This window comes from Ailuropoda melanoleuca, chromosome 8, assembly GCF_002007445.2.
Source record: "Ailuropoda melanoleuca isolate Jingjing chromosome 8, ASM200744v2, whole genome shotgun sequence".
In the NCBI taxonomy this organism is placed as follows: Eukaryota; Metazoa; Chordata; class Mammalia; order Carnivora; family Ursidae; genus Ailuropoda; species Ailuropoda melanoleuca.
Window position 1 is genome coordinate 65,823,871 of NC_048225.1, and position 26,482 is coordinate 65,850,352.

The window sequence follows — 26,482 nt, forward strand, 5'->3', positions numbered from 1 at the left end:
CCTAACTCCTGTAGTATAATTTCTATTCCTTTCTTATGAGAAATGACCGGTAGGAGAAGACTGGCCACTGCCTGTTGCCCACACATAAAGCATGCTCTGTTGCTCTGTTGGTATGTGCATCTTTCCCCGAAGTAAAAATTATACAGATGATGCAAACGTACCTATTACAGGGGAGGCTGGGCGGCTCAGTCAGTGAAGCGTCTGCCTTCGGCTCAGGTCATGATCCCAGGGTCCTGGGATGGAGTCCTGAGTCGGGCTCCCCGCTCGGCAGGGAGTCTGCTTCCCCCTCTCCCTCTGCTGCTCCCCCTGCTTGTGCTCTCTTTCAAAAATCTTTTTTAAAAAAAGATTTTATTTATTTATTCGACAGAGATAGAGACAGCCAGCGAGAGAGGGAACACAAGCAGGGGGAGTGGGAGAGGAAGAAGCAGGCTCATAGCGGAGGAGCCTGATGTGGGGCTCGATCCCATAACTCCAGGATCACGCCCTGAGCTGAAGGCAGACGCTTAACCACTGTGCCACCCAGGCGCCCCACAAAAAATAAAATAAAATCTTAAAAAAAAAAAACACCCAAGAAACAAATGTGCCTATTGCAATGGAGGGATCTTATGAAGATTATTATTTTATTGACATGAGAGAGCAGAGAAGAATGTACTCAGATAAGAGAATACTGCTGGCTTTGACCATGATCCAGAGATACTGAGAGAGCCAGACCACATCCTCTTTCAAGCAGTTGTGGGCACGAGCCTCTGTGTCTCCCACTTAGAAAGGGGGGGAGTTGGAAACATGTATGTGCGTGTATTGTAGAAATGCTCTAGAACCGCCGGGTCTTGTGGCAAAAAAAAAAAAAAAAAAAAAAGTTCACCCACAGTGGACTAAAATAAGTGTGGGCATTTTGTGGTGTTATTGTTTGGAGTCAAGAACAATGAGAAAGTAGAAAGTGCTTTCACTGGTCTCTATCCCCTGGGACCTTGAAACTGTTGTCTAATTGCTGAATTTTAAAGACCCAGCCAAGCTAGGTTTGGGCCAGGCTATGAGATGCACGGAGTTACTATTGGATACCAGCTAATTGAAGATCCACGGTGCTCAGTGTCTTCCAAACGGCCAACTCCGTTTTTGGTCTCCAGCTTCATTCCCCTGCTTCTAAGGCAGCATCGGAATTTTCTATCAAATAGGCTGTATGGTACTAATTAAGCAATGCATCGAAACCAGAATACTTATTATATGTTAGAGGTATTGTGAAAAGCCTGTGCTGAACGTGGTGTCTGTGACCTTCTTTCCAGAAAGATGTTTTCCACGATCTCGGCAGGGGAATTCTGGACAGCGCTTGGCAAGGCTATAACGCCACCCTCCTAGCCTACGGCCAAACCGGCACCGGAAAAAGCTATTCCATGATTGGATTTGGTGCAAACAAGGGTATCATTCCAAATGTGTGTGAGGAGCTCTTTCAAGCAATTGAGAAGCGGGAGGGAAATGAGGAATACCAGGTCTGCGTTACCTGAAAATCCCTTTCTTCGAGGAATTTCTTTTTTCATTTTGGAAATTCCCAGCTCCAGATGATCAGCATCTCTATTTCAGGGTAATGTTAATTTTCCATACCAAAATCTCAGGATTGCAAAATCAAGTTGCAACTAATAAGAATGTTGACTTTTTCTGGTTCTATGGAGGCAAAACCAAGAATTTTTTTTAAAAGGCACTTTGAGTATCCTAGAAGCAGACGTCGTAAAAGCTAACATGAGGGGTTGTTGCTGAAGCTGACCCAACAAGATCCTCCCTGACTCGCCTATAGTTTCCTTTACTCGCCTCTTCTACCAAGGCTGTGGGTGTGTGCTCATTTTCCTTCCTTCCTTCCTTTCCATCCTTTCCTTTCCTGCTTTCTTTTTTCTTTTGGTAGGCCCCACACCCATGGAGTCCAATGCAGGGCTGGAACCTGAGATCGAGACCTGAACTGAGATCAAGAGTCAGAGGCTTAGGGCGCCTGGGTGGCTGAGTCAGTTAAGCGTCTGCCTTCGGCTCAGGTCATGATCTCAGGTCCTGGGATCGAGCCCTGTGTCCGGCTCCCTGCTCAGTGGAGAGTCTGCCTCTCCCTCTGTCCCTGCTGCTCCCCTTGCTTGTGCTCTCTCTGTGTATGAAATGAAATGAAATGAAAATGAAAATGAAAAGAAATGAAATGAAAAGAAATGAAAAGAAATGAAATGAAAAGAAATGAAAAGAAATGAAAAGAAATGAAATGAAAAGAAATGAATGAAATGAAAAGAAATGAATGAAATGAAAAGAAATGAATGAAATGAAATGAATGAAATGAAATGAAATGAATGAAATGAAATGAAATGAATGAAATGATGAAATGAATGAAATGATGAAATGAAAGAAATGATGAAATGAAAGAAATGATGAAATGAAATGAAATGAAGAAATGAAATGATGAAATGAAATGAAATAAATGAAATAAAATAAAATAAAATAAAATAAATAAAATAGAATAGAATAGAATAGAATAAAATAAAAAAAAGAGTCATGCTGAACTGACTGAGCCAGGCGCCCCGTGGCATCCTGTTTGTTCATGGGTAGCATCCTTTCTCTCTCAGAAGCTATGAATTCTAGGACTTTAAAGAATGATGTCTTCTACTCCTTTTATCTCCTACTTTCTTGGAGTTCCTTTTTTCTACTGTTTGTTTGATCTCTCATATTGGAGGCTTTCCTTGTCAGCTAATCACAGGCCATTGCTTTAAAACATGCGACACTCAAGCTGATTGGAAGTTCTGGGGACCTGAGATAGGACAGGCAAGACCCGCCACCAGGAGACGGAACCACAAGCCTGCCTTGTCATGGGTGGTTGTGGCAAATGTCGGTATCTCAGGGCCTCTTCTCTATGCAAGAGCCATTCCGATTCCTCCAGCCTCCCATGTAAACGGTATCGTCTTGTCCAGAAATATTCCAAAAGCACTAGGTTAAAGACCAGCCTTTTTCTCCACGTATGTTCAGATTGGGAGCGAGCAATAAAGAATAAGCTTTTTCTGTTGCCAATCGAGACCAAAATACACACACACACACACACACACACACACACACACTCAGAGTTGTGTATATGTTTTTAATTTATATTAAGAACTTCCACCATATCACTAAAATTATGGGAAAATCGCTTATTGCATGTGAACGAGAGCATTACTCTATTTTAAAAAATGATTTTATTTATTTGAAAGAGAAAGAGCACAAGCAGGGGGAACAGCAGGCAGAGGGAGAAGCCAACTCCCCACTGAGCAGAGAGCCCAATGCAGGACTCGATCCCAGGACCCTGAGATCATGACCTGAGCCAAAGGCAGACGCTTAACCGACTGANACAGGCCATTGCTTTAAAACATGCGACACTCAAGCTGATTGGAAGTTCTGGGGACCTGAGATAGGACAGGCAAGACCCGCCACCAGGAGACGGAACCACAAGCCTGCCTTGTCATGGGTGGTTGTGGCAAATGTCGGTATCTCAGGGCCTCTTCTCTATGCAAGAGCCATTCCGATTCCTCCAGCCTCCCATGTAAACGGTATCGTCTTGTCCAGAAATATTCCAAAAGCACTAGGTAAAGACCAGCCTTTTTCTCCACGTATGTTCAGATTGGGAGCGAGCAATAAAGAATAAGCTTTTTCTGTTGCCAATCGAGACCAAAATACATACACACACACACACACACACTCAGAGTTGCGTATATGTTTTTAATTTATATTAAGAACTTCCACCATATCACTAAAATTATGGGAGAATCGCTTATTGCATGTGAACGAGAGCATTACTCTATTTTAAAAAATGATTTTATTTATTTGAGAGAGAAAGAGCACAAGCAGGGGGAACAGCAGGCAGAGGGAGAAGCCAACTCCCCACTGAGCGGAGAGCCCAATGCAGGACTCGATCCCAGGACCCTGAGATCATGACCTGAGCCAAAGGCAGATGTAACCGACTGAGCCACCCAGGTGCCCCAAGCAGCACTATATTTAATATTAGCTTCTCCCTTTGTTGGAAATTTATGTTGTTCCTATCTGACTTTTTTCCCCAAAGATGAGGTTCCAGAGAATACTAACTTTATGTTCTTTTCTATGCAGGTTACGTTCAGTATGCTGGAAATTTACAACGAGCAGGTAACAGTGATTCTGTTCTCTGACACGCACACCTGACGGGCTCTGCATCATGATAACCACCAGAGCCCCCCGTCCCCCGTCCCACAGATAAATCACAGCACCGTAGCCTGGCATGAACTACAGCCCTCGCCTACCTCTCCCACTCCACTTCTTACCCGTTTATCTCCACATACTCTGTGCTTCCGCCACATGAACGTCTTCCTCTCCGGAACATATCATTCTTTCCGACAGCTACCCTCCTCTGCCCTTCCAGGGTCAGCTCCCCTCCCCATCCAGTTGACCTCTGTTGGCATGTGGGGCAGAGAAGGTGGCAAACTTTGTTTTCAAAGGGCCAGACGGTGTCTGCTACAACTCTTCGCCTCTGCCCCCGCAGCACAGCGGAGCATGGCAGGGTCCCCATGGGGGCAGTTCTTGGACACTGGAACTTGAATTTCACCTCATTTTTGAGAGCCAATGGTCAAGAAAGAATTTTTGCAATGCTTTTGGTGCAAAGAGGTGCTTTTGTTAAAGCACAGGGACAGGAGTCGTGGGCAGAAGGGGCTGCCCGGGGCTTGTGTGGAGTGACCGACCGTGGACGTCTTCGTTAGCAGGGCTTAGGGACAGCGTAAGTCTCCAAGGAATTTGTGCGTGTTAGAAGCAAGGCCTCCAGGACGTTGGAGGGCTAGCTGGTGTTAAGATAAGGTTGCTTTTAGTCTTTAATGAAACATCGACATCAAGGCGGCCCTGAGTTCCTTGAGGGAAAGCCACACGCTGCAGGGATTTATCAGTGGGCTGCAAGTTGTAAGGAAATTTCACTCCGGCTGATTTCTCTTGCCTTTGTTCTTCTCATCAATTTTCACAGGTCATGAAATATTTTTCTTTTGATTTTTTTTTCAATCACTTAAAAATGTGGAGAATGTTCTTATATCAAGGATCTTAACAAAAACTGAGCTTAGCGCCCACGCCACGGTCTGCCTGTCCCTGGGGTGGTTGGAAATGGCACGATCTCAGACCCCACCTCTCTCATTGACTAGCCATGTGACTTTGGAAAATGACTTCATCCCAGAGCTCTGTTTTCTCATTTATAGAGAATTTAAAATAAGACACTACACATCCAGGTGCACTGTTTTAAATTCTAACACAGAGCTTAGAAAATACCAGATATTCTCTGCCCTCTCCCCTTGAATTGGTATTATACTGTGAAATTTTCTTTACATATTTGTGTCACCAGAAGAGATCATGAACACCTTTGTGAACACCTGTCTATAGGAAATACCTTCGCAATCCCCAATACACTCGTAGGTTTAGAATGGGTGCTCCCGAATGTTTACTGAATGGATGTACCAACAAAGACATCTACAACTGTAGGTTTCTAACAGGAGACCACATCCTAACAGTTTTTGTGTAACCCCAAACACTATCCAAAGCCTTGCACTTAATCATTCCTAAATAAATATTATTAAAGGAATAAATCTGTCAGTGTTTTTCTCTTTATACTAAGGAAAGAAAATATCCATTTTGTTTCTTACACTTGTTCATGAGTCATTTATTACCACTGAAGGCTGACAGTAAATTCAAATGTGTTTTTTTTTTAAGTTTTTATTTAAATTCCAATCAGTTAACATACAGTGTCATATTAGTTTCGGTGCACAATATCGTGATTCACCACTTCCCTACATCACCCGGTGCTATCACGGCAGGTGCACTCCTGAATCCCCACCACCTATTTCACCCATCCCCCCCACCTCCCCTCAGGTGACCATCAGTGTGGTCTCTATAGTTAAGAGCCTGTTTCTTTGTTTCTCTCTCTGTATTTTTCCCTTTGTTCATCTGTTTTGTTTCGTAAGTTCCACATGAGTGAAATCATATGGCATTTGTCCTTCTCTGAATGGCTATTCGCCTAGCAAAATACTTTCTAGCTCCATCCATGTCATTGCAAATGGCAAGATTTCATTCTTTTTTATGGCTGAGTAATGTTCCATTGTCTATATATATATATTATACACACACACACACACACCACTTCTTTACCCATTCATCAGTGGATGGACACTTGAGGTTTCCATAATTTGTCTATTGTAAATAATGCTGTTATAAACATTGGGTGCATGTATCTCTTTGTATTAGTGTTTTTGTATTCTTTGGGTAAATACCCGGGAGTGCAATCATTGGATCATACGGTAGTTCTATTTTTTGACTTTTTGAGGAACCTCCAAACTGCCTTCCACAGTGGCTTACCCGACAATGTATGAGGGTTCCCCTTTCTCCACATCCTCTCCAACATCTTTTGTTTCTTATGTTGGTTTTAGCTATTCTGACAGGTGTGAGATGATATCATTGTGGTTTTTATTTGCATTTCCTTGATGAAGAGTGATGCCGAGCATCTTTTCATGTGTCTGTTGGCTGTCTGGATGTCTTCTTTGGAGAAATGTCTGTTCATGTCTTCTGCCCTTTTAAAAATTGGATTATTCATTTCTTGGGGGGTGTTGAGTTTTATAAATTCTTTCCATATTTTGGACACTAACCCTTTTAAATATCTTCTCCCATTCAGTAGGTTGCCTTTTAATTTTATTGATTGTTTCCTCTGCTGTGCAGCAGCTTTTTATTTGATGAAATCCCAATAATTTCTTTTCGCTTTTGTTTCCCTTGCCTCTGGAGACATATCTGGAAAGAAGTTGTTATGGCCTATGTCAAAGAGATTACTGCCTTTGTTCTCCTCTAGGATTTTTATGGTTTCCTGTCTCATATTTATGTCTTTAGTCCATTTTGTATTTTTGTGTATCATGTAAGAAAGTGGTCCAGTTTCATTCTTCTGCATATTGCTGTCCAATTTTCCCAACACCATTTGTTGAAGAGACTGTCTTTTTCCCATTGGATATTCTTTCCTTTGTCAAAGATTAATTAACCATATAGTTGTGGGTTCCAAATGGGTTCTTATATTAAGGTCACTAAGTTTCTGTTTCTTTCAAGTTGTTAAGGCTTAGAAGACAGTGTGGCTCCTTTATCTTGTACCAATGACTTTGGGAGGACAATTTAATTTCCTTTGTTACCAAGTTCTGGGGGGCCTCTCACTGTGGTCTCCCTCCTGATATCTGTTTTTGATGATAGTCTGTCTGGAATTATGTTTCCTCATCTCTAAAGGAAGAGCACTGGACGTCCTGGGGCGCCTGGGGGGCTCAGTCAGTGAAGCGTCTGCCTTCGGCTCAGGTCATGATCCCAGGGTCCTGGGATTAAGCCCCGCATTCGGGCTCCCTGCTCAGTGGGGAGCCTGCCTCTCCTTCTCCCTCTGCAGCTCTCCCCACTCATTCTCTCTCTCTCTCTCCCTCTGTCAAATACATTAAAATCTTAAAAAAAAAATTGGATTCTTAGGAAGGAATCTTTCCATTTCTCATATTCTTTGACTCTCTGGTATTTTCCCATGAGGTACTACAACAGTCAATTAAAGGATCAGACATCATACCAGACCCTGAAGATGAGTTACACCTAGGACTTAATTCCCTCTATGGAAGAGTCCGGTGGGAGCTACAAGACCCTCTCCTGACAGTGATGCATTCCGTGTGCACCACGAATGGCGAAGAGCAAGGGGCAGAGAGAAGGGAGGGCATGACGCCCTGGGGTGTTTGGCAGCACTGGTCAATGCTGGACTTGGACTGGACCTCGAAAGACGTGGCGGAGTTTGGTGAGGCAGCAGGAAGGTTGGGGGCCCTGACAGGGGCACTTTAGGCAGGATTAGTTTTCACCAGTCCCAAAATGCATGAGAGCACATGGCATTTAAAGGAACAGTCAGAGCCTGTGGAGCCAGAGTTGGATACACGGCGGGGGCAGCAGGACGTGAAGCTGAAGACGGGCTCTGCCAAAAGTGAAGGGCCTTTGTCCGGCAGCAGCGGAGAATCCGCGGAGGGTTTTACAGGGAAATCAGATGATTAGATTGGAGTTCTAGAATAGTTCTCTAGCAACAGAGTGAAGCTGGATTTGAAGGCGCGTCAAATAGAGACAGAGTTCGGGGCTTCTCAGGAAAGCCCAGGTGCGTGAGGAAGGTCTTGCGACAATCACCAATTTTGATCTCTGGGCACAATATGATACATCTACTTAGCTTTTTTCTTTCTTCTTTTTTAAAGATTTTATTTATTTGAGCGAGAGAGCATGAGAAGGCGAGAGAGCGAGCAAGCTGGGGGGAGGGTTAGAGGGAGAAGAAGTCTCCCCACCGAGCAGGGAGCCCAATGAGGGACTCGATCCCAGGACCCTGGGATCATGCCCTGAGCTGAAGGCAGAAGCTTAATGGACTGAGCCACCGAGGCGCCCTACTTAGCTATTTTCTAATAGGCCTTATTCAGTCCCATCTTCAGCCTTTGATGCCCCTTCCAATGATTTGTATGTTAGGGGAAAGGCTTCCTAGCTGTAGGAGCGGTCTCTGTTTTGACGTCTCCTTATCTCTGGCACCTTATGTCCACTGTCTTAGTTTGGCTTGTCCCAACTTCAATCTGTAATCCTACCTTGGCTCTAGGATGAAAAGCTGCAGAATACCAGAGCTGGGGGAGAGCTCAGAGATAACTTAATTCACCCCCTCCTATTATGAACACTGGGAAAGTAAGAGATTTTCTGAAGCACTCCCACGTTAGAGGCAGAACCAGGACCGAGAACCCAGGTCTTCAGGCTCCCAGTCCAGACCTCTCTGCACTGTATAACACCAACTACCCTTCTGGGAACTCTGGCTCTCCCTGAATCCCCCAGGAGGACCAACTTGACCTTGTCAGAGGTGGCTTTTCTTGGATGAGAGGCAACATGGGCTTTCACCCGAAGCCATGGTCTAGGTGTGACATCTCACAAATCTCCAATAATAAGATCCAAAGAATCACCCATATTCTCCTGTTCAGTTTGACTGCAGCGAGTACTGTTTGGACTGAATCAGTGTCCCCTGGAAGTAGAGAGTTCAGGGTGGTGGCATTTGTGGGCGCATCATCTCAGGTTGGCAGACCGCGCCTTCTGCTTGCATTAGGTACTTAGAATGTTACTATCTACTATTTATTTTTATTTTCATTTCTCACTGTTCCCCGTAAAATAAGACTTCATTACTTTGTAACAGAGAATTTGCGATAATTCAGAGGGGCTAGGAGAGTGTATTTTTATATTATCCACAAAGGCGTTGCTAATCCGATAAAAACAGTTAACAAGATTCCTAGGCGAATGTTTATGTCAATACGAGGATAAGAGTTTCAAGCACAAATGTCTTAGAAGCACCTGTTGAGAGCCGGACACCTGTGCATACCTAGTCCAGTATTCTATCCTGCTGCGGAAGCAGCTCTACGGCACCCTACCTGCGATGTGTGACACATTGTTTGTTAGCCTAGCTCTGGTTACACTGTTCTTTCAAAAATCATTCACTGAGTGTCTCTTCTATGTCGGGAACTATGTCAGGATCTCCTAGGAAAAAGCCCTGGTCCCACCCAAAGGGAGTTCACAGGCACTAGAAAATACTAGAACTGAGTTTTTTAAAAAATTATGATTACATCACTTATTATCACAGTTTTCCCTCCTGTTTGCCATTCCCCCATTTCTTACTTACCTAAGTTATGAGCTGGTTTGGTGCCTACAGAAATTTAACATTTATTCATTCATCTAATATGTTTTTATTGAGCACTTAATATATTCTAGGCAGAGGTATAACCATGAAGTAAATAGCAATCCCTGCCTTCCTGAAGTTTACACTATTTATAATCTTTTCCACAGATAAGAGACTTGCTATCTAGAACCAAGAAGCCTGGGGGACTAAAAGTCAGAAAAGATAAACAGCTGGGCTTCTATGTGGATGGCCTGAAGTCAGTGCCCTGTGAGAACTATGCACAGATTGAAAGGTTGATGGAACAAGGGACAAAAATAAGGACCACAGCATCGACCAACATGAATGCCAGCAGCAGCCGGTCTCATATGGTTATCACCATTCAGTTCAAGCAGGTGAGACTCGTGGGAAGGCTGCTGTCCCAGTTTCCCATCAAGCATGGTCCATGGGAAGCGTTCCCAGTGGCATGATGAGTTGGGGAGTAATGTGGAATCCTTTCAGATTTGACCTACAGATTAAGGTGGCTACTTCCAACCAGGAGCTATGGGGTTAGAAACAGTAGAAAGTGAGGCACTTTCTCTTTTCCTACTGGCCCACATCCCTGCCCCACCCAGGCTCCCCATGATGATGATGACCGGCTTTCAGATCCATGAGCCTAGAGAACCACCAGATACTGAACAACCTTTCTGATGCTTGGAAGTAGCAAGATAAGGTCTTTGAAACTAGCTAATTCATATAACTCTCCACTAACTAGAATTTTTGACAAAACTGAGCACATTTTGTTCTCCTCCATACTTCTTGCTAGATATCAGAGCGTGAACGCTAGGTCATCACCAGTTTGATTCATAAAGAGTTATTTACAAAGCCTGGGTAAACATTACAGTTATCTATGATTCCGCCACCTCTGTTCCCTAAGCTGCAGCCCTAGTAATAGATAGAATGGTGATAAATGAAGATTACCCTGCTTTAACCAGGAATAGCGGGAAAGCACTGGACTATATCTGATTCTTTATTTGTCAGCTTTGAAACGTCAGGAAATAACTTACTCATCCTTAGTCTCAGTTTCCTATTCTGTAAAATGAGACAAACAGCTATCCTAGAGGACTGCTGGGAAGCTTAGAGAAGAACCTGCATTTTAAAGAACAGTGAAGGATAACTGAGAAGATGGCAGAGAGGTCTCTGAAGTCACCTCCTTCCTCTGACACAGAGAGGCAACAACTATGCATAATCCCACTCAGTCTGGAAACAACCCGAAGACTGGCAGAACAGCTCTTCCACAGCTAAAGATGTAAACAGAAACCCACATTGAGAAGGGTAGGAGGGGCAGAGACCTAGCTGGAAACCAAACCCCAGGCACAGCAATCCTCAAGCAAGAAGGATATCATGGGCACCAAGGTATTTCTTGAGGAGCCAGGGTATCAAGCTTTACATCAGGCACCCCCTGCCCTGGGGACCTGCTCCAGAAAGACAAGCCTATAATATCAGGCTTTGAAAATGAGTGAACTCAACTCTGGGAGAGGCGGAGGGCTAGAAGAAACTGAGAGTCCACTCCTAAAGGGCCAGAAAGCTCCATCATGCACTGTGAGACCCAGCACAGAAGCAGTAGTTAAAAAAGTGCCTGGGTTTTACATGAAGAAGATTTATTGACTAATTTTAGGGCATGTGCAAGAGGATCAGAGATCCGTAGGAGCTTTCTCAAGGAACAAGAGTGCTGAGGGTACAATTTTTCTTTACCTCCTTCAGCCTAGCTGGTCAATCCTTGTGGGAGCCAGTTCTGATACACTCCACCTACCTTCTTAATACTGTTTGTCTTGCTCTGGTGTTCCCCTCTGGGCACACCCCTAGCACCCCACCCCGAGGCACCCCTCCAAAGAGACTCCTTCCCCAAGGAGAAGGGGAGCTAGCCTTGAGCACCAGCACACCTGTAGCAGCTACAGCCGGGCCTCTCAGCAAGCTGTCCTGGGGGCCAGCTCTGCCCATCAGTGCACCCACAGCCGGTATGCCCAGTCACACAGGAGGTACACACAGCCCACACAATAGACATCTCTGAAGAGCCTGGTTCTGCTAATGGTGGGGAGAAGGGGGGGCAGGATTGTGCTGCTGGGTCTCCACAGGGTGCCTTCTACACAAGGCCACTACTGTCAAGACCAGGAGACATAGCTAACCTACTTAATACACAGAAACAAAGAGCAGACAAAACCAAGAGATGGAAAAATATGTTCCAAACAAAAGAGTGAGACAAAACACCAGTAAAAGAACTAAATAAAATGGAGATAAGCAATCTGCCTGATAGAGTTCAACTTGAGACAGGTGCTCCGCAGACTGGAGAGAAAAATGGATGAGCTCAGTGAAAACTTCAACAAAGAGATAGAAATACAAAAAGAAACAATCCTAGCTGGGGAATACAATAACTGAAATGGAAAATACACTAGGAGGAATCAACAGCAGATTAGAGGGTGCCGAACAACCGATCAGCAATCTGCAAGATGGGGGGGGGGGAGTACACAGCTGAACAGCAATCCAAAAAAAAAAAAAAAAGAATTTTTCAAATGACCATAGGTTGTGAGACCTCTGGGACAACACCCATTATACTAACGCTTGCCTTATTGGGGTCCCAGAAAGAGAAGAGAGAGAGAAAGGTGCAGAGAATGTATTTGAAGAAATAATACCTGAAAACTTCCCTAACCTTGAGGAAAAAACAACAACAACAACAAAAAAAACCCAGATATCCAGGTCTAGGAAGCACAGAGAGCCCCAAACAAGATGAACCTAAAGGACTCCACATTAAGACACGTAATAATTAAAATGTCAAAAATTAATAATAAAAGGGGAATCTAAAGGACAGCAATAGAAAAACAAATTGGTATATACACGGGAAACCCCATAAAGCTCTCAGCTGATTTTTCAACAGAAACTTGGTAGACCAGAAAAGAATGCCATGATATATTCAAAGTTCAGAAAGGAAAAAACCAAAACCACGAATTCTCTACCCATCAAGGTTATGATTCAGAATTGAAGGAGAGATAAAGAGTTTCCAGGACAGGGGCACCTAGGAGGCTCAGTCAGTTAAGCATCTGCCTTTGGCTTGGGTCATGCTCTTGAGGTCCTGGGATCGAGCCCTGCATTGGGCTCCCTGCTCAGTGGGGAGTCTGCTTCTCCCTCTCCCTCTGCTGCTCCCCCCTGCTCATGCTCTGTAATAAATAAATAATCTTAAAAAAAAAAGTTTCCAGGACAAACAAAATTAAAGGAAATCATTACCATTATGCTGGCCTTGCAAGAAATGTTAAAGCAACTTCTTTAAATGGAAAGGAAAAGGCTCTAACAAGAAGAAAATTGTGCAAGGAAAAAATGCCACTGGCAAAAGCAAACATACAATAAAGGTGATAAATCAATCACTTCTAAAGCTAGTATGAAGGTTCCAAGGCAAAGGTAGTGAACTTAATTACATATAAATTATATATACAAGAATCAGTTAAGGGCTACATAACATTTAAAAATGTAAAATATGACACCATACACATAAAACATGCAGGGGGAGGAAAAAAGTAGAGCTTTTAGAATGTGTTTGAACTTCAGCAATCATTAACTTAATATAGACTGTTATTTACATTGAATGTTATATGTGAACCTCATAGTGACCACAAACCAAAAAGTTGTAAGATACACAAAAAATAAAAAGAAAGGAACCCAAGCAAAACACCAAAGAAAATGATCAAATCACAAAGGAAGAGAGCAAGAGAACAGAGAATTACAAAAACATCTGGAAAACAATTGACAAAATAGCAAGAAGTATATACCTATCGATATTACCTTAAATGTAAATGGACTAAATGCTCCAATTAAAAGTCATAGGGTGACTGAATGGATTAAACACACACACACACACACACACAAGACCCACGTATATGCTGCCTACAGGGATTCACTTCAGACAAAGAAACATACAGACTGAAAGGGAAAAGATGGAAAAAGATATTCTGTGCAAATGGAAGGGGAAAAAAAATGAGGGTAGACAAACTGACTTTAAAACAAAGACTGTGGGATGCCTGAGTGGCTCAGTCAGTTAAGCATCTACCCTCAGCTCAGGCCATGATCTCAGGGTCCTGGGATCGAGCCCTGCGTCCAGCTGCCTGCTCATTTGGGAGTCTGCTGCTTCCTCCCCACCACACCAGCTCATGTGTGCACACGCTTTCTCTCTCAAATAAAAATCTTTAAAAAAAAAAAGACTATAACAAGAGACAAAGAAGGGCATCACATAATGATAAAAGGATCAATCTAACGAGAGGATAAGACAATTGTAAATCTCTCTGCACCCAATAGAGGAGCACCTAAATTTATAAAGCCAGTATTAAGAGACATAAAGGGAGAAACTGATAGTAATACAGTAATAGAAGGGGACCTTAATACCCCACTCCTGCCAGTGGACAGATCATGCAGACAGAAAATCAACAAGGAAAGAGTGGCTTTGAATGACACATGTAACCAGAGGGACTTAACAGCTACATTCAGAACACTTCATCCTAAAGCAGCAGAATACACATTCTTCTCAAGTGTCCATGGAACATTCTCCAGGATAGATTTGATGTTAGGCCACAAAACAAACCTTAATAAATGTAAAGAGTTTGAAATCATACCAAGCATCTTTTCTGACCACAATGGTATGAAACTACAAATCAACTATAAGAATAAAACCGGAAAAAAACACAAACAGATGTTAAACAACATGCTACTAACCAATCAATGGGTCAACAAAGACGTCAGAGAGGAAATAAATAATACATGGAGATTGGGACACTAGGTGGCTCAGTCAGTTAAGCATCTGACTCCTGGTTTCAGCTCAGGTCATCATCTCAGGGTCATGAGATCAAGCTTGTGTCAGGCTCTGTGCTCAGTGGGGAGTCTGCTTGAGATTCTCTCTCTTCCTCTCCTTCTTCCCACTCCCCACTCATACTCACTCTCTCTTTCTATCATCCCTCTCTCTCTCTCAAATAAACAAGTAAATACCTTAAAAAATGCATGGAGACAAGTGAAAATGGAAACATCATGGTTCAACATCTTTGGGATGCAGTGGTGCTTGGGTGGTTTAGTCAGTTAAGTGTCTGACTCTTGATTTTGGCTCAGGTCATGATCTTGGGGTCTGAGATCAAGCCCGTCATCAGGCTCTGCACTCACCTGGGAGTCTGCTTGTCCCTCTCCCTCTGCTCCTTCCCTGCTTGTATTCTTTCTCTCTCTCTCTCATGAATAAATAAAATCTTTAAAAAAATCTTTTGGGGGGCACCTGGGTGGCTCAGTCAGTTAAGCATCTGTCTTTGGCTCAGGTCATGATCTCAGGGTCCTGGGATCAAACCCCACATTGGGCTCCCTGCTCAGCAAGGAGCCTGCTTCTCCCTCTCCCACTCACCCTCCTTCTGCTCTTTCTCTGTCAAATAAATAAATAAAATCTTAAAAAAATCATCTTTGTGCAGGAACAAAAGTGCTTCTAAGAGAGAAGTTTATAGTGACACAAGCCCACCTCAAGAAACAAGAAAAATGTTAAATAAACAGCCTAACCCTACACCTAAGGAAACTAAAAAAAAAAAAGAACAAAAGTCAACCTCAGTAGAAGGATAGAAATAGTAAAGATCAAAGCCAAGTAAATGAAATAGAGGTTAAAAAAAAAGAAAATATCTGTGAAATTAAGAGCTGATTCTTTGAAAAGATAAAAAAAAATCAACCTTTAGCCAGACTCATCAAGAAAAAAAGAGAGAAGACCTACATAAATAAAATCAGAAAGGAAAGAGAAGTCCAACAGACATCACGGAAGTACAAAGGGTTATAAGAGACTACTACAAAAGATCACACACCAACAAACTGGACGACCTAGAAGAAATGGATACATTCCTAGAAACATACGCTCTTCCAAGTCTAAACCAGGAAGAAATAGAAAATCTGAGCAGACCAATTACTGGTAACAAAAGTGAATTTGTAATCAAAGAACTCCCAAAAAAACAAAAGAACGCGAATGGATGGCTTCACTGATGAATCCTACCAAACATTTATTTTATTTATTTTTTAAAAAAAGATTTATTCACTTATTACAGAGAGAGAGAGAGAGAGAGTGTGTGTGTGTGTGTGTGTCTGTGTGTGTGAGCATGCATTGGGGGAGGGGCAAAGAGAGAGGGAGAGAATCTCAAGCAGGTTCTCCTCTGAGCACAGAACCTGATGAGGGGCTTGATCTCACAACCCTGATATCATGACCTGAGCTGAAATCAAGAGATAGACACCCAACTGACTGAGCCACCCAGTTGTCCCTTTACTAAACACTTAAAGAAGTGTTAATATCCTTTGCAAACTATTCTAAAAAAATAGGAAAGAAAGCTTTGAAATTCACACAATGAGGCCAGTATTACCCAGAGGCCAAAAAAAAAAAAAAAAAAAGTTACAGATCAATATCCCTGATGAACATAGAGCAAAAAATCTTCAACAAACCAAATTCAACAATACATTAAAAGTATTGTTCCCCACAAATCAAGTGGGATTTACTGCAGGGATGCAAGGATGTTTCAATATTTGTAAATCAATGTGATGCACCATATTAACAAAATGAAGGATAAAAATCATATGATTATCTTATTAGATGCAGAAGAAAGCATTTGACAAAACTTAACATATGCTCATCATGAAAAGTCTCAACAAAGTGGATTTAAGGGGAACAACTCAACATACATAATAAAGTCCATATATGCCAAACCCACAGCAGCTAGCGTCATACTCAATGGTGAAAAACTAAAGGCTTTTTTTCTAAGATCAGGAACAAGGCAAGGATGTCCATTCTTGCCACTTTTATTCAACGTAGTACTGGAAGTCCTAGCCAAGGCAATCAGACATAGAAAAGAATAAAAGGCATCCAAATAAGTAAGGAAGAAGTAAAATTTTCATTATTTGTAGGTAAGATGATACTATACATAGAATACTCTAAAGACTACCAAAAAACTATTAGAATTAATAAATGAAACCACTAAAGTTAAAGGATACAAAATTAATACACAAAATCTATAGATTTCTATTTCTATACATTGATAATGAACTAGCAGAAAGAGAAATTAAGAAAACAATTCCACTTACAATTCTATCAGAAAGTATAAAATATGGAGGAATAAATTTAACCAAGGAGGTAAAACAAATGTCTTCTGAAAACTATAAGACATTGTTAAAAGAAATTGAAGAAGACACAAATAAATGGAAAGACATTCCATGCTCATGGGCTGGAAGAACAAATATTGTTAAAAGGTCTACACTACCCAGATCGAGCTACAGATTCAATGCAAGCCCCATCGAAATACCAATGTTATTTTTTATAGAACTAATAATCCTAAAATTTGTATGGAACCACAAAAGACTCCAAATAGCCAAAGCAATCTTGAGAAAGAGGAATAAAGCTGGAAGAATTGCAATCCCAAATTTCAAACTATACTACAAAGCTATAATAAGGAGTATGGTACTGTCACAAAAACAGACACATAGATCAATGGAACAGAATAGAGTGCCCAGAAATAAACCCACAATTTTATGGTCAGTTAATCCATGACAAAAGAGGCAAGAATATACAATGGGAGAAAAGACAGTCTCTTCAATAAATGGTGTCAGGAAAACTGGCCAGCTATGTGCAAAACAACAAAACTGGACCACTTTCTAACACCAATACACAGCAATAAATTCAAAATGGATTAAAGACCTTAGAGTGATAACTGAATCTATATAAAGAAAAAAGGAAACATGGGCAGTAAACGCTCAGACAACAGTCTTAGCAATATTTTTCTGGATCTATCTCTGCAGACAAGGGAAACAAAAGCAAAAATAAACAATTGGGACTACAGCAAAATAAAAAGTTTTTGTATGGCAAAGAAACCCCTCAACAAAATGGAAAGGCAACCTACAGAATGGGAGAAGATGTTTGCAAACGGCATTCCCAATGAGGGGTTAGTATCCAAAATACATAAAGAATTTATACAAATCAACATCAAAATCAAAACAAAAACCAGTCCGATTTAAAAATTGGACAGAGGGTCTGAATAGACATTGTTCCAAAGAAGACATACAGACACATGAAAAGATGCTCAACATCACACATCACCAGGGAAACGCAAATCAAAACCACAATGAGATACCACCTCCCACCTGTCAGAGTGGCTAAAATAAAGAACACAAGCAACAGCACGTGTTGGCGAGGATGTGGAGAAAGGGGAATCCTTGTCCACCGTTGGTGGGAATGCAAACTGGTTGCAGCCACTGTGGAAAGCAGTGTGGAGGCTCTTCAAAAAATTAAAAATAGAAATAGCATGACGATTCAGTAATTCCACTGCTGAGTACTTATCCAAAGAAAACGACAACACTGTTTCAAAAAGATACAGGCATCTCTGTATCGACGGCAGCATCACCGACCACAGCCGAGATACGGAAACAACCTAAGAGTCCATTGATACCATGTGGTACATATACTCAATGGGATATTGCTTAGCTTTAAAAAAGAATGAAATCTTGCCTTTCAGGACAACATAGATGGACCTAGAGGGTATTATGCTGAGTGAAGTAAGTCCGACAGAGAAAGAAAAATACCGCATGACTTCACTTGTATGTGAAATCTTAAAACACAAGACAAAAGAATAGACACAAATAGAAACAGGCTCGTAAATAGAGCTGGTGGTTGCCCGTGGGGAGGGTTTGGAAGGACGGGTGGAATAGGTGAAGGGGATTAAGAGGTAGACACTTCCAGCTATAAGACAAGTCAGTCACAGGAATGAAAAGTACAGCATAGAGAATACAGTCAGTAATATTGTAATGACATTGTATGGTGACAGATGGTAACTCCACTCATTACGGTGAGCATTTTGTAACATATATAATTGTCAAATCACTATGTTGTACACCTGAAACTAAGGTAATGTTGCATGTCAACTGTACTTCTATTAAAAGTTAAAAAAAAAAATAGGGGCCCCCAGGGTCCCAGTTGGTTAAGTGTCTGACTCCTGGTTTCGGCTCAGGTCGTGATCTCAGGATCATGAGATCGAGCTCCCATGTGGGGCTCCATGCTCAGCGGGCAGTCTGCTTGAGATTCTCTCTCTCTCCGCCCCTCCCACCCTGCTCATGCAAGCACGTACATACTCTCTCAAATAAATACATCTTTTTATAGAAAAAGGTAAAAAAAAATAAGAACTTTATAAACTTTAAGTACTATTTAAATGATTTTACATTAGTAACATTCATAAACTTTGTATATGGTTTGCCCTTTTTTAACTTGATGTTTTAGAAGCAAGGGAAGAAATCCACTGAAAAATTGCGTGTAGAGGTCTAGCATTACACTCTGCTATTGGTGTCGGTAATGATGTTAACACCTGTCACTGTATGCCGGGTATGGTTAGAACCATCACTTCTCTTATCTGTTACCCTCCTAACACCCCAGTAATATGCTATGATCCCTGTTTTCCAACTAAGACAGATGCAATTGTGAAAAGCTAGTTCTCACAGTCATGTAACCAGCAAGGGAATCTGTCGCATTCTAAAACCCACGTTCTTTTCCCCTTCCTGCATGACCACACTGTCCTGAACAGTTCCTTATTTTGCAGATTTCCCCGTATTTTCTATTTAAAACACTTGATCAGGGGTGCCTGGGTGGCACAGTGGTTGGGCGTCTGCCTTCCACTCAGGGCGTGATCCCGGCGTTATGGGATCGAGTACCACATCAGGCTCCTCCGCTCTGAGCCTGCTTCTTCCCCTCCCACTCCCCCTGCTTGTGTTCCCTCTCTCGCTGGCTGTCTCTCTCTTTCGAATAAATAAATAAAAAAAATCTTTAAAAAAAAAACACTTGATTACAGAAATACAAGAGCAGCAATTGGTGTGTAATATACCACTGAAAACAGCTTTGCAAAACTGAGAAGGAGCAACTGAGACATTTGAGCCTGATGATGTATTATTGTGAAATATCATTATAAAGATGCCTTTTTTTTTTTTTTGAGAGAGAGAGAGTGAACAGAGGGTAGAGGGGCAGAGGTAGAGAGAGAATCTTAAGCAGGTTCTTTGACCAGTGGGTAATCTGACATGCGGCTTGATCTCACAACCCTGAGATCATGATATGAGCTGCAACCAAGAGTTGGGCACTTAACTGACTGAGCCACCCAGGTGCCCCGAAGGTAGCCTTTTAATTTATGAATTTCATATTTTCGACTGTGAAGTACAACTAGAAAAAATGTTTTAAAGTATGAACTAGACTGACTTCATAAGTAGCCTGCTGCTGTTGTAATAGCATGACTGTGGTGTTTTCCTACAGGTTTTCCTAGACAGAGACCTCACCAAGCAATCCAGTATTAATTTGGTGGATTTAGAAGGAAGTGAAAGGCAGAAATCTTCAGGATCTGAAGAAGACAGACTGAAGGAAGGATCATGAGTTAATTTAAGTTTAACCAATTTAGGAAATGTTATCAGGTAAATAATCGGTGCATGGGTATTTATTTCTGCCATAAAAATGACCTCAGAAATAAAAAAAATTCAGATTAATCATAGCCCTTGGTTCATGACCCACTGTTGTCATTGGCTTATACCTGGTCCTCCTATATATTTTATTTTAAACTTATTGCCTTTTAATAAAACTAAAAACACCAGTAGAGTCACCACCCTGCCCAAGAAATAGTTGGTATTTCTCTGCTATGCTCCCCTTGGAGGTAGCCGCCATCTTGAATTTTGCTAATCCCCTCTCTGTCCCTTTCTTCTTTCACCCTTTCTTATCACTTGTGAATATTATTAGGTAGTGGCACTCATTTTTAAAATGTACAACATGGGTAAAATATTATACTGTCTTTTGGATCTTTTTCTTTTTTAAGCAATCAAAGTATAAATTATGTAAAGTACACAAATCTTAACTGTTCAGCTCAGTGAATTTTTTTTATGTATATATCTATGTAATTACCACCCAGCCCAAGATATAGAACATTTCCAAAACTCAGAAAGCTCCCTCGTACCCTCCTCCCAGCTCTTACTCCCACCAAAAGAAACTGACCTTTTCCACTAAAAATTGGTTTTGCCTAACCATATAGATTTTCACCTAAATGTGACCATTTATAAGAAGTCACTGTCTTTTGCATCTGGCTTCATTCACTAAGGACTGTGTCTATGAGACTAAGCCATGTTTCTCATGCAGTGTATTAGCCCTTTTTCATTGCTATGTTGGATTCCATTGTAGAAAATATACCACAGTTCATTTATCCATTCTATTGATGGACATTTCGTTTGTACCAGGTTTTGACAATTATGAAGAACATTGCTATGAACATTCTTGTACATATGCTTTGGGGAAAACAATTTTTCATTCCCCTCAAGGATACACCTCAGAACATTATTAACAATATGTATCCATGTTATGTGTGGCTTTGGTTAATTTGCCTTTTGTTCTGTCACTAAACATTGTGTCTATGAGACTCCCTGTTGAGGCAGAAGTTGTTTCTTCTTTTTCATTATGACGTAATATTCCCTTGTGGGAATATACCACAATTTCTTCATTTGTCCTCCCGTTGATCGGCATTTTGATTGTTTCCAGGTTTTGGTTATTTGCTATTACAAAGAGTGCTATTATGAACATTCTTGTACAAATCACTGGGTATCAATATACTAAAGTTTCTCTTGAGTAGAGACAAAGGACTGAAATTGTTGGATTATTTGTAAGGGGTGTGCGATAACTTTTTTTTTTTTGGCAATACCTAACTTTTGACAGTGGGGACAAATTATTTTCCAAGTGTTCGGACCAATTTATACTCCCAGCAGCAATGTATAAAATATCTCATTGATCCACATCTTTTCTAAGGCTTAGTATTGTCACATTTCTTGATATTTACTAGTTAAATGGCCTTACCATGGTCTTGACATTCCTGGTTATTAGCAAGTTTGAGCATCATTCGATACGTTCACTGGCAATATGTCTCCTCTCAAAATACCTGTTCCGTCTTGCCTGTTAGGCTATTCAGTGACTGTCTTTTTATTGATTTTTAGGTGTTCTTTACATATTTTGTATTACTCTTTTCTCAGGTATATAATAAATATCTTTTCCCAGCAGATAGCTTGTCTTTTCACTTTAGATGTCTATTGATGAGCAGAAATCATGGTGGTTTTTGTTTTGCATTTCTTGTGTCTTGTTTAAGAAAAGTTGAGTCCAAAGCTATCTCCCTACATTCACTTAATCTCCTATCCATCCGGAGTTGACTTCTGTGTGTAACGTAAGGTAGACATCTTTTTCATTATTTTCCCTTACAGATTACCAATCTTTCCAGTTCCACTTGTTGGATAGCCCCTCCTCCCCGGTGGGTTTTCTGTGCTACTTCTATCATGGACAAAAATTCAATATATTTTATCTGACTTTTTAATCTGTTCAACTGGTGAAAGCCTAAACATTAATAAATGCTTTATCCTCTTCTGAATAATACAGAGGTCTCTATCCTACATTTGTGATTGCTAATATGTATTTTAATTCTATTTGTCTTTAACCCCAAAAGACATTATTATTTCTATTTTACACACTGTTCATTTTTTAAGTTATTCACTCCTTCTTAAACCTCAAAGCTGCTGGGGCACCTGGGTGGCACAGCGGTTAATTGTCTGCCTTCGGCTCAGGGCGTGATCCTGGCATTATGGGATCGAGCCCCACATCAGGCTACTCCGCTCTGAGCCTGCTTCTTCCTCTCCCACTCCCCCTGCTTGTGTTCCCTCTCTCGCTGGCTGTCTCTGTCTCTGTCGAATAAATAAATAAAATCTTTAAAAAAAAAAACCTCAAAGCTGCTAAGATCGTTTTCCTCCCGGTGGAAGGATATTCTATAGAATTTCCTTCAGTGATCACCTGCTGATGGCAAATTCTGTTTTTGTTTGGTTGAAATGTCTTTATTTCACCTCAGTCTTGAAAGGTAATTTTGCTGGGTATATAATTCCAGGTGTGCAGTATTTTTCTTTCAGCTCATTAAGTTTATAGTCTGCTGTTTTCTGCTGGTCGTCTAAGTGCTATTTCCTTGAAGACAATCTATCTTCCCCCCTAGCTGCTTTTAAGCTCTTCTGTTTCTATGTTTTCCAATTTCATTATGTTGCATTTGAGTGTGAATTTATTTATTCTGCTTGGAATTCCCTGGCTTCTATAGCTCTGTAGATTAGTGATTTTCATCAGCACTGGAAAGTTCTCAGCCATTACTTCTTGCATACTGTCTGTGCCCATTTATTTTCTCTCTCCTCTTCTGGAACTTCTCTCTTCTAACTAGACCATTGAAATCTTCTCACACTGTGCTCCATGATTTTTAACCTTCCTCACTTGTTTCCCATCCCAATCTGGCTCATCTCTTTTGAACTATCTAGTTCACTAATTCCAGTTATAGTAGTGTCTAACTTGCTGTTACACCTGCCCATTGTATCTCTCATTTTCATGACTGTATTTCTTTCCTTCTAGAAGATCATTTTGTTTCTTTTCCAAGTCTGCTAGATTCACTCCATAAATTCCTTGTCACTGTTTGTGATTATAATTTCCCATCGATGGGATTGCCTCCCTCCTCCTCCCCGCTCGTCAGTGACAACACTGCTGTGTCTGCCGTCCCCAGGAGTGGGGTGGAGATTGGCACATTTGCTCATTCACACTTTCTCTGGTGCCTTATCCTAACTTCGTGGGCTCCTCTGAAGGCGGTATGAGAGAAAAGACTTGAGAACTGAAACCTGCTCCCCGTTCTGGCCTTCACGCCGCCAGCTGGCCGCCCTCTTCCACAGACTGAAACTCTTCTTTATACACAGATTTAGAATAGCCTGCAGGCTCCTCCGGTTTTCCTCACAAGGTTTAGCGTCGTGTGTTCCTCAGCTCTGGGCTTCCCTCTGTCTGTCATGGTCCCTCTGTCAGGGTTGAGCTCAGAGAGGGAGCAGTGGTCCAGGTGGTCAGCTGCGGCCTCCTCGTACGGAGGCGTCTCAACTAGCGGGTTGTACTTGGAGTCATGTCTCAGGCTTAGGGGGTCAAAGGAGGGATAGGACGGGTGCTTCTGACTTATTCCCAGGGAGGCAGATTTCTTCTTGACATATTTTTTTTTAGCCGGTTGTTTGGTATTTTCTTTCTCATTCAGCGCTCTGGCTGATGCGGCCACGGGGAGGAGAGTGCTGCACGTTCCCTACAGAGATTCTGTTCTGACCAAACTGCTCCAGCCAGCTCTGGGCGGCAACAGCAGAACTACTTTGGTAAAGTGGCTTCTTACAGCCTGGGAGACCGATGTAGCTGTTGCTGTCACTGTCACAATTACGCTCCGCGTGCCGTGCCATCACACTTGGCATTTACGTAGCACACTCCTGCCTAGCCCCTGACTCCTGGAACTCTTCCTACTACAATGTTCAAATATTGCTCCTTTTCGATTTCTATGTATTCTTTTCTATAGTTTTCAGGTTCTCTACACAGAACATTACTATTATTATCAGAAAAAAAAAATATGATTTCTCAAATCACACTGATAAGGTCATACTATTCCAACTCAGGGGTCATGTCAGGGCCAGACTGGAAATCAGTTCGACCATGTGTGAGACACAAGGCAGGAGTTTAACCTGGAGAGGAACCGAACTGTGGCATCTAAGCAGAGACCCCAGAGTCTTACTACTGACTGTTTGCCAAGTGGGTACAGTGCAGAGTGGGTTAAAAACGGGAGTCTCTGCTCTTTGGCTTCAGGTGTGGGAAGGAACCGAGCCGGGCAAGCTCTGCCTGCCTCCTGCCTGCTGTCCGGGTTGGGAGAGAAACGCTCAAGCCCAGCCCGTTCCATGCACGCTCTCCCAAATTCACAGCCGAAGACATCCTTGTTTTCTATCACTGAGTCCTGCCTCAGCATTTAAAATTATTTCAAAGTTTTTCTGGTGGTCTGTCTGCCCGTGGGAACAACCCCCAAGAACCTGGAATTTAAAAAGGGCCCATAAGATGCTCAGAATGTTTGACTACAAAGTCAAGTGTAATGGGTGTGCAGGCTGAGGCCTTGACTCGGGCACCACGACACTTTAACAGAGAAAGATGTGGTTTGGGGGGGGGGTCACTCAAAAGAGCACCTGCAAAGCCAACATCCAAGTGCTGGGTCCACTGTGGTTCCCATCCCATTTCCGGCACAATTCTCCTAACACCTGCTTTGCTCTCTTTCTAATGTGGGTCGGCTGAGACTCTTCACTTGGAAGTGTTGCTGCGTGTGTTGTGAACTGGTGTCATGTGTCTGGGCTGTGTGTGTCGTGCATCTGAGGTGTGTGAGAGCTGTGTGTGGCGGGGGGGCAGGTAGAGGTGGGGTATATGCTATGAGCGTGCGTCGCGTGCGTGTTCCGAGCTGTGAAGTCTGCACACTACCGTGAATTACAAGCTGTTCTGTGAACGCTAGCCGTACGAGACCTACAAGCACGCAGCCCTCTCAGATCCCACGAGCTGAAGGGGCCGTGTTTTACAGATAGCAGCCATAAGCCCCGCTGACATCTGCTATGAAGAAACTTTGTCCACGTTAAGATACGCTGAAAGGTACGGGTGTGGATATTTACTACCACTAGTGGCTTTCGGTTCCAGATCTGTCCCATTCTTCCAGTACCCTTCTACCTGATGGGTTGGCAGCTGGGGAAGAGGCCCGGGAGGGGGGCAGGACAGAACGCTTCCTGGGGACCCAGGGCCCTTCTGAGCCTGTCATTCGGTCACTGCAGCTTGGCATGGGAGAGGCACCGGGGACTGAACTGATGGGGGAGGGCTGATGCCAGTCCTGATGCGACTGGCATCGGTCTCCCTGTATTTTCCTGCCAAATAGCCTGGCTGTTCACACATTTCTCCCCTTGTCACATGGCCCACGGGGAGCGCGGCACGGCAGGCAGGGGACTTTTAAGCTAATGATGTTCGAGGCGACTCCCCCTGTTGGCACCCACTCTCCAGCTCCATAGCTTCCCCTGGGCTCAGTCTCATTTCTCCAGGCCCCATGCATACGGATTACACTCTTCGGGGTAGGCCTGGCGGTCATCAGTATCTCTTCCCAGGGAGGGGTCATCATCGCCAGGTTCCTTCTGTCCAGTGGGGCTGGGAAGCCAGTCCACACACTTAGCCTGGCCAGGGGCTGCAGTCTAGACAGGTTCCTGCTTCTCCGGACCCTTTTAAGAAAGATGAGGGTATGGGGCAAGGGAGCCGCCAAGCAGGTAGAAGCCGCACGCCACCGCCACCCATCCCCCTTCCCTTTCACGTGGCAGACACAGAAGTCACCACCAAGACCCGCCTGTTGGGTTCAGACGGGACCTTGGGATTCCTGGGCCTCCCCATCGCTCAGCCACACCCCATATCGAGGGAGCTGATTTCTCATCAGAGCCGGGGTGGAGAACACAGGCAATCAGGCACGAGCCACGCCAGACACGTGGCAGGTGTTCAACACCATAGCTGTTACTGAGTTACTAAGTCGTGGCCACTCATCAGGGGCTACCCTGGGCCCCGGCTCAGGGAGGGAGCCTTGCATTTCAGGGACGCATACGAGCATCCTCCTGCCCTGGGCAGCCTCAAGACCGTGTTACACCATTAGACATTTCTTTCAGCATCAGCACCACACGCTCAGATCTTTGGGTCAGTTCTGTCTCTCTGATTATCAGATGCAAATCTGTTGCCAGCAGATTTCACGCGAGAGACCATGTGATGCCGAGGAAGGGGAAGCAGCAGCCCAAAGTCCCGGGCTCTGAGCCCGGATCTGCCTCGGGCTGTGGGACTTGGGGGCCAAGCCCTGGAGACCCTCTCTCCCTCAGGGAAAGGAGTAAGGTGGCCATCTCGAATTTCAGACGCAGAGCAAGTCAGGAACACGT

The 26,482-nt window shown here is 42.9% G+C and overlaps 1 protein-coding gene across 1 annotated transcript in view; it reads left to right on the forward strand.

Annotated features, from left to right (window-relative positions):
• The window catches only part of LOC105239607 (kinesin-like protein KIF28P), a 79,331-nt gene that overhangs the window by 20,244 nt on the left and 32,605 nt on the right, over nucleotides 1-26,482 (forward strand). Inside the window, 6 exon segments of the mRNA XM_034666621.1 lie at nucleotides 1,281-1,484; nucleotides 4,093-4,128; nucleotides 9,835-10,059; nucleotides 19,968-20,122; nucleotides 23,770-23,881; nucleotides 25,111-25,178. Of these exon segments, the coding sequence (XP_034522512.1) occupies nucleotides 1,281-1,484; nucleotides 4,093-4,128; nucleotides 9,835-10,059; nucleotides 19,968-20,122; nucleotides 23,770-23,881; nucleotides 25,111-25,178 (800 nt within the window).